Raw genomic sequence first — 9,144 nt, forward strand, 5'->3', positions numbered from 1 at the left:
GCTATTATATGTAATACAGAAAATATATATATGAAAAAATAAACACATTTGGTTTTTTTTCCTTTGTTCCTCTTTACATAAAAGTCACCTTAAAATACTGATCAGAGTTACATGCTCAAGTGCAATCCAGTCAAAGCAATGTGAATTGCGTAGTGACGCTGAGGCGGATTTGACTTCAAATGCGTGCTGCACAGAAAATTACAGGGAAAATATGCATTTCACCTTTCACTTTGGCTTGTAACCGTGATCGTCTCCTCCAACCAGCAGAGGCAGACGAGTTACAGTAATCTCGTTTAATTCGGGCAGAAGAAGCAGTGTCTCCGCATCTGTTAGCAACTTAGCATGCTATCCAGGTCGAGATAGCGCAAACTACTAGTTGACAGGTAAAGAAGTTCTCTCTACTACTTGCTCAGAACCTGCCCTGTTTACTTTGGCCAAATTTTACTTTTTACTTAATAGACTTTTTGTCATAACCGATTATCTTTGGAGCGACAAGGATCATCTTTCCGTTACTTCCGTGTAGCCAAAAAGCCTGTCTGTTAAGACCCGCCTCCGCAGGCTTGATTGGCTCTCTTATTTCCCAGGGAAAGCTGTGTTTTTTGTGATTGGACGGCTGACGTCAAGAGTTTTGAGTGACATGTAGTGATACGTAACGAGGACATATGCGGCTCAGGGGGTAAGCTTAGCGAAGTGCCTCAATTTTGATTATGATTTTCGCTACCAAACACACAACTACAGTAATATATTGTGTGTTAGTTCACAGTGTATGATAGTCGAGATAGAACGGCTTTATAAGGCAGAAGAGTAACGAAAGTGCAGACGTGTACCAGCTAACTGCAGTGGTGCTAGTTACTGGTCAGCTAGTTTTCTCCAAGACTAGTGTCCCTCACCGGGTCACTTTTAGGTAGGTGACTTGAAGCGAAGGAGCTGTCATTTAAAAGTAGTAGTAGTAGCTATTACGCTTTGAATTACATTGAACCCTCAGTTACTTTGGTTGTGTGTTGCCTGCCATTACCAGCAAACGAATGTGCATGGGGTTTAATCTTGCCAATGTAACTTGCACCTATCCGTATTAACACTTTATACACCTATCTTGTCAGGGGAATTATATCCCAGCTGGCTGCTGCCGGTGTTGTACAACCTCTCTGCCCATGCTATGCTTATCCCACTACGTCTGTTTTCCTCTCCTGTCTTTCTCCTTATCATTGTCTTCTCCATTGTCTTAACTTTCCCCAGTCAACATAGGCTATTTGTCTTCATCCCCTTAAGCATGGTATTCTCACATTGTTCTCACTATTTTGGCACATTGGCTTAAACAGAGATCACTGGCTACCTCATTAGATTACAATATTCCACTTGTTTGACTACAGTCACATATATTCTTGCCAAGACAGCTATGTGTGGTGTAGTATTACGGATACACCCAAACAGTCCCAAATCTTCCTTTCCTCTGTTATCCTGTTCATTCTGTTCCCATCTTGTCATTCTGTTGTTATTTTGCTTGGAGGGGACAAGAGGAAGCGTTTCAAAACTGCTTCAGACAAAGGACACACAGGGATACTGGATATGCATCCGTACGTACAGTAGTTAGTGTGACCATCCCATATGTGGGTGTAAGGTGTAAATTGTTGTTGGTTGTTTCATATGTAGCCAGTGTAGCCCAACCATATACCATGCTGTTCAAAGTAGAACTAATTGTCCTATTAAAAGACGAAAAGGGGAAGCAAATTAATCTCTCAGACAGTTGAAATTTAAACATCAAAGCTGCAGTAGCTTAAATGTAGATGATAATGTATTATTTCAAGCCATATCCATAGCTAATTTTAGGACACTATCGATACTGTAGATAATAACAATTAATGGTGATCTCATACCATTAGGCTAATTGAGGCATTATCTGTGATGCTGAAGTGTATAAGCCGTTCACAATTTCCCCTGCTCCCTTTCTTTTCCTCCTGTCTTCCGATCCCTCCTGTGTCTCTTCCAAGATACGTCCTGGTAGGAGAGGAGTTGTTATGAAGGAGAAGAGGCGTTGAGCTGTAGTGAAACATTTTGGTATACACCGTATGGATTCTTCATGTTCTAGTAAGATAAGATAAGATTAACTTTATTGATCCTCCTTGCAACAGCAACGAATGGGACCTAGATGGCAATACAAGATAGATAACATCATTGAAGATTAAGGCACTGTCCTCATGATGTTAGCACCTACTTCCTATTGGCTGGGAAGAATTCTGGCTGTTGACTATGTTGACAATGTTGGCTAATTTCTTTTCCCTCCTAAATTCATTCAAACTCCCAGTGGTTATTGGGGAGGAGGAGAAAACAGTGAATGCTACTTGCTGCATGTTTTGTTGTTATAATCTCAGGGATGATAATTAGTGACTAAATTGTCGAGGGTGCATTGCATACAAATCAATGTATTGTCCATAGCATTGCATATAATTATATTTATCATATGAAAAAAAAAAAAATCCTGTAATTACCATATTCATGTGTATTGTGCCTTATTTTATCCTGTACTATTGTAATATGCTTTGGCAACACTCGCTACTACTAGATTCATGCCAATAAGCTTTGTCTGAATCTGAAACTGACAGATTGAGAGATTTTTGCAGTTCACAGATTTACACATTTACAGTTGAGTGCAAGAGCATCTATGCAGAATGTGCAAAATATTTTATGACCAGTGTCTTATCGTGCGTTGCTTTGTCTGTCTCTTAGTAGATGCAGGCTGTTCCCAAGCTGAGTAGAGCAGTGGTGCGTGTGAGGAGAGTGGCAGCTCAGGTCACCAAAGCAACCATGGCAAACAACCAGCAGTGCTCCAGTCTGTCCTCTACAGCGAAGGGGGACACTTCCACTGCAGCCATTCTCATCATAGGAGATGAGATACTCAAGGTTGGCTGGAGGGTGATTCAGACTTGATAGATATTTCGTGCTTGTACCAACTTCACACTGTACTTGTATGATAGCGTCCCACAGTCTTTAAAAACCCTTGAAAGTTTGAGAAGTGTGTTTGAGAAAAAGAATAAGCCCTTAAAAGTTTTTGAAATGAATGGATGGCCTTGAAAGTACTTGATTTTCTTGATTAAAAGCACCCAAATTCACCAGTATGCTTCAGCTCTCTAGACCTCTCTCTGTCCTAGAATCAACACTTATTATCCTGAGAAAAACCCTGTGATGGATATTTATGTTGACATAGCAGCAGTTTTAGAATTAATGATTTCACCAGGATTTTTTGACTTGACAAGATCATTAGTAAAAGTCTGTATGATGTCTAATTGTCATCTAATAATGTCATGTCTCACCCCAAAATATGCCAATTTTGAGCCTTTGAATTTCATGAAGCAGGAACTGGAAAGTCACTGATAAGTCCTTAACTTTGTTGTCCAAGTGAGTAGAACCCTGTAGAAGGAACGCTGGGTTGAAGATCTAATGCAGCATCTCTTCTCCTCCTCTGTCTCTCAGGGTCACACAGTGGACACCAACAGTGCCTTTCTGTCCCGAGCACTGAGGAAGCTGGGAGTGTGTGTGCAGCGCATAACAGTCATACCAGATGTACAGGAGGTGATTGCCAAAGAGGTGGCCCTCCTCTCGCCTCAGTATACACACCTCATCACCTCGGGGGGCATAGGCCCCACCCATGACGACGTCACCTTTGAGAGCATCGCCATGGCATTCCAGGAGGAGCTACATCCCCACCCTGAGCTGAGCCGGCTGGTTGAGGAGTTCTTTGGGGTGGTGGATAAGGACAGTGCTGCTATGAAGCTGGCCATGGTGCCTCGCTCAGCCAAACTGAATTATGGGATAGACCCTCAGACCGGCCAGCCTCTTCGCTACCCACTGGTGAGTGAGTTCAGGACCGGGAGCATTAGCTCACTTCTTACATCGAATTTCATTCATCAGATGCACTGGACCAGGTTATCATAGAACATTAAATTCACATTCACATCTAGAATGATAACTATAAAGATAACTGTAAACTATAACAACACATTTAAGCATTCAGACTGCAACAGTATCTGTGATAAGATCCTCAGCAAACAAAGCTGCAGTGAGCAGCGAGTTTTATTGCTGTCTCTGCATCCAAAAAATCACTCTGAGATTGAAATCTTTTGTCGGTATGCTTATTTTTATAATTATCCTTTTAGATGTGAATGGACCTTAAATTAGATCAGATTATACCCGGTCTGTGATGAGTCAGTACCCTCAACTTGTGTCTCAAAAAACTGTTACGCTGTGTATTACCTCGTCACTAGGCTTTTTCAGTATACAGTGTTAACAAATGGTTTAGTTGACAAAATTTCCTGCAAAGTGACAGAAGTGTAACAACAACAGTGTAAGGCATATACGTGCTAATATTTGGGCTTCAGTATGTTTAGAACATAGTATATTGAAATTCACATATGTTGAGATTTTTCACTCTCTGTGCACCATAGTATGTAGTATGTATACTACTCAATCTATTATTGTATATTTACTGATATATTTACAGTTTTAGGACAGACTGACTGATCTATAGATCCTTAGATGTGTCTGTGCTCTTGTCCCAGGTCAGTGTGCGTAACGTGTATATCTTTCCTGGGATCCCGTCTCTGATGGAGAGGGCCTTTAATGGGCTGGAGCACCTGTTTGCTGGTTCAGGGACCACCTTTCACACTCGCGAGGTAACACCATGACCCTGCCTAACATGTACAAATCCTTTTAAATACCTTGTTTTCATGCAGCTGCAGTGGAAAGCAGTTTTGTGAGCTGACCTCTTTATCGTTGTGGTAGGTATTTGTGGATGCAGATGAAGCAGAGATCGCTCCTGTGCTGACCAGACTGCAGGCGGGCTGGGGCCGGAGGGTGGCATTAGGCTCCTACCCCGACTGGCTGAGTAACTATCACCGAGTCAGGCTGGTCCTGGACTCAGACAGCCAGGAAGAGGTGGACAAAGCCCGGGCGCAGCTGCTGGACAAGCTGCCCAAGGGCAGCGTGGTGCCCTTAGTCACTGACCCAGTGTCCATCGCTACTGCCGAGGTGTACACACTGGCCAACAGCGGTGAGGGGGAGACAGAGGGCAGAGGGAGGTGGGACAGTTGATTTGGGGAAGATGGATAAGTCATATAAACTTCATTGAAAGTGAATTTTGTACAGTACTGTCATACCCTTTACACAGACATTTACACAGACAAGAAAGCAAGCAAACAAAGAGGTTAAAGTAATGATAATTTTAAAATCACAATAGATCATACGAAAATAAATAATGCAAGTACGAGACAGAACAGTCAGTAGAACAGGCAACAAATATAAGACAATTAACACACAAGCAAAAATTTTGACTTTGACTTGGACACAGAAACAAGGGATCTTTTATATCATACCTAACAAAATTTGACTACATTTCTCCTAAAACATCCAGTAAATGTTAATTTCATTTCCCACAGGCACACCGCTGGGTGAGAAAGTATTGTCTGCACTGAAAACAATAGAGACTGCACTGGATCAGTATTCGACAGAGCAGGTCTGTGTCGGCTTCAACGGAGGCAAGGACTGCACAGCACTGCTGCATCTTTACTATGCAGCGCTGAAACGGTAACGGGAGGGGAACGGAGAAGATAAGACAATTAGACCGTTTTGGGGTGGGAATGATTTAATGAGGACAAAAGAAATGACCTGAGAGATTAGAGATGAAAGGGAGATTCAGAGGAAGAGGTAAATTAAGAGCATAACGATGCTGTTAAAGTATAGAGGGATATATCAGAGTAAGAAGAGAGTGGGGAAGAAAATGAGGCAGAGAGCAGCAACCAGATAGAACAGAGAAAAACAATCCTTTGCAGATGACAGACCGGACAAAGACTTCTTCTGTTGCTTTGTCTTGACCTATATTGGACAGATACTGAGAGATATAACAATTATAATAATAGGAGACTTATCTAATCTCCTTTTCCTTTTATCCTTTTCTTTTATCTCCCCATCTCTCTCTTCCTCCCACTCAGGCGGTATCCAGATGGTAAAGACAAGGTGAAGGCTCTGTACATCCGTATTGTGTCTCCATTCCCAGAAATGGAGCGATTCCTCCAGGACACTATCAAGAGGTGAGCCACAGGATTATCCTCATCTCTTTAGGGACTGAATTTTTGGTTTGAAAACAATGTTGGCAAACACTTGAACGTATGGCTGCACACTCACAGCTCTAATCCGAATCTTCATTAATAAGAACATTTCAGGGCTCGTCTGTAGAATCCTTGGCATTGGTGAAGATTAACTTTTGTATATTTTCACATCCTCACGTTGTTAGCAGGTACTTCTCTAGTCCAAGTGGGCATTTCTCAAGACTTTCTGAGAAGAATATTTTGGAATACAGTGTTCAAAAACTGTCCACCCACTCTCTGTGTTACAACACTGGGGCTCATTATTTGGCAATGTGTCTCCCACAGATATGACCTGGAGCTGTTCTCTGTGGAGGGCAATATTCGGCAGGCGCTGAGCGAGGTGCAGGAGAGGAGGCCGGAGCTGAGAGCGGTGCTGATGGGGACCAGGAGGAGCGACCCCTACTCACACACACTCACACCCATGTGTCACACCGACCCTGGTTGGCCAGACTACATGAGAGTCAACCCGCTACTGGTGAGATACACACACACAGACACACTTTTAATATAGTATGTCTCAGTGTTTCCCTTATTTTTTTTTTTCTAGTTGTGGTGGTAGGACGCACAGTCATATGTAGGGCGGTTTGAGGGCGTTCTCCTTCTGGAAAAAAACAGATTTCACTTCAAAAGTCAGAAAATCACTGCTAGGAAATATGACTGAGACACAGAATACATCTAAGATTAAGTTGACTTACTGCAATGTGAAAAATACATATAACCAAAACACAGTTGATAACTAAAGTGAAGTTATATTAGATTTGTTGCTGGCAGAGAAATGTCTTTTTGACTGGTAATACAAATCTGTTTCCACAGCTCTAGCCAAGCAATTTCCCCTGTTACACTTAACATTATTCATCATGTTGACTTGAGTTGTAGAGTGCAGATCTAGATCGCTTGCTAACGTCGGCATATCATCATGTTGACTTGAGTTGTAGAGTGCAGATCTAGATCGCTTGCTAACGTCGGCATAAGTCTAACTGGTGTTGTTGCCTCTCACCGGGTCTGACTGAAGAGCTGAGGTGAAGTTGAGGAGTTGATGAGGAAATGCACTGACTGTGGCACGCAAATGTTTACTGCGCCGCCGCTGTATCTCACCTGTTAGTAAAGTAAAAATAAAATTGGTTATTATTTATTAATTCTTATTTATTTGCAGATATTTTTAGCATGGTGGGTAGTGATCTTACGTGGCATGCCGCTATGATAGAATACATGTAGGGAAAATTGGTATGTAGTGCTGAAACGGATTAGTCAATTAATTGATTAGTCAATTGACAGAAAATTAAGTAAGTAAGAGTATAATTTTGATAATCGATCAATTGTTTTAGTCATTTATCAAGTAAAAATACCAAACATTTGCTGGATACAGCTTCACAAATGCTAAGATTTTCTTGCTTTTCTCTGTTTCATATCACTATAAAATGAATACTTTGGGGTTTTCTGGCTGCTGGTCAGACTAAGTAAGCAATTTGAAGACTCACTTTGGGCTCTGGTAACTTCTGATGGGCAGTTGTCATTATTTTTTACATTTTATACATTAAATGATTAATAAATCTAAAAAAATTATCATTATTTCATATTCATCGATAATGAAAATATTCGTTAGTTGCGCCATAGTGGTACGCCTGCCTCTGAGTCTGCCTCTGATTTCTCTGTCTTCTCCCTGTACAGGACTGGACGTATCATGACATCTGGTCATTCTTGAGGACGTTATATGTTCCCTACTGTATTCTCTATGATAAAGGGTAAGAACACGTCCATCCACTCTCTCCAGTTATCCTCCTTTTATTTGGGCTTGAACCATTATCACTTCATGTGTGTTTGTTCTGTGCGGAAGGTCTTGTATTCCTCTCGTGATCTGTGACTCTGACCGGCCTTGAACCCTCTGTGTGGACCGACAGGTACACCTCACTGGGCAGTATGGACAACACCTGTCGAAACACGTCCCTGCAGACAGTGGATGGCAGGGGGGTGAAGCGCTACAAGCCAGCCTACCTGCTGGAGAACGAGGAGGAAGAGCGCAACTCTCGTGCCTGATGTTGTCACTTCTCTCAGTGCCGACCTGTTGCCGATGGAGGCAGAATTTGCCCGTTGCCACAGATCCAGGATCAACCCTCCCCTGCACTTAACTAGTAGTGGAAAACGTGAAGCTGATGGACCATTTTATCCACAGGAGAAAAGAGGAAATGCAGTGAATGTTTGCAAAAGAGACCCAACACCAGTTTGATTGCAGAATGAGATTGTGAAGGAAGAGAGTGTGTGTGTGTGTGTGTGTGTGTGTGTGTGAGTGAGTGTGAGTGCGTGTGTGCTACATGTGTATACATGTGAGTCTCAGTCTGAAGTAACGGCTGTCTGTGGTGTTCAATAAAACATCAATCTGTCACCTGTTTCTGTGGTTTTGTTGATACTATTTTAAGATGCATCTCACAAACAGATGGCAGTCTGTAGTAGTAACAATTTAGTTCTTGCTTCAGCTTATTCGTGAATCCATCTATCTTATTTATAAATCCAATAACAACAAGCTGTCCAGAAAGACAGTATTTATCAAAATATATAGGTAAATAATGTGAATAGGTTTTCTGTCAAGGTGAGAAAAGCAGAGTTGAGAGTCTCAGTCTGTGGAGGCATGGAGAGACTGCTGAAGGTCAACCAGCACACTCCTATTGATTTATCCTTTTCACAGTGAATGTCCATAATTGGAGACTCCAGCATGTAGCCGAGCATCCTCGGTCCATCAGGAAAATCCGCCCCCGGTGCAGTTCTCGTTGCTGACCTCACGGGCGCGTTGTTCTCACGTTTTCCATTTAGCGCCGTGATTACAATAAATTACCTTCTCTGTTTTCAGACATGATTGAATCCAGGCTCATCGATCTCCTCCTCTCTCTCCCCGCCTGGAGATTAGTCAACACCGCGCAGCGTGGATCGATACCGGCCGATCTAATAAAGCGGGTCGCTTACGAGGCCACCGCGGGGCTGCACACACTGTTACACCAGCAATTACCATCTCCGC

At 42.4% G+C, this 9,144-nt stretch overlaps 1 protein-coding gene across 2 annotated transcripts; it reads left to right on the forward strand.

Annotated features, from left to right (window-relative positions):
- Positions 1-618: 618 nt before the first annotated feature.
- On the forward strand, positions 619-8,489 carry flad1 (flavin adenine dinucleotide synthetase 1). Of its 2 annotated transcripts, none has more exons than XM_071529263.1 (10): positions 619-676; positions 2,725-2,898; positions 3,469-3,846; positions 4,554-4,667; positions 4,777-5,044; positions 5,430-5,577; positions 5,982-6,080; positions 6,423-6,612; positions 7,806-7,879; positions 8,036-8,489. In XM_071529263.1, the coding sequence occupies exons 2-10, from the start codon at positions 2,728-2,730 to the stop codon at positions 8,169-8,171; spliced, it is 1,578 nt and encodes a 525-aa protein (XP_071385364.1). In that variant the 5' UTR covers positions 619-676; positions 2,725-2,727; the 3' UTR covers positions 8,172-8,489. The 2 variants fall into 2 exon arrangements, with proteins under 2 accessions (XP_071385364.1, XP_071385363.1); XM_071529262.1 differs by lacking the exon at positions 619-676 and adding an exon at positions 701-904.
- The last annotated feature ends 655 nt before the right edge of the window (positions 8,490-9,144 follow it).

The sequence above is a fragment of the Centroberyx affinis genome, unplaced genomic scaffold (genome assembly GCF_046629955.1).
Source record: "Centroberyx affinis isolate AG114_WGS23_722 - 3 ecotype Tasmania unplaced genomic scaffold, CSIRO-AGI_Caff_v1 ptg001775l_1, whole genome shotgun sequence".
Taxonomy (NCBI): Eukaryota; Metazoa; Chordata; class Actinopteri; order Beryciformes; family Berycidae; genus Centroberyx; species Centroberyx affinis.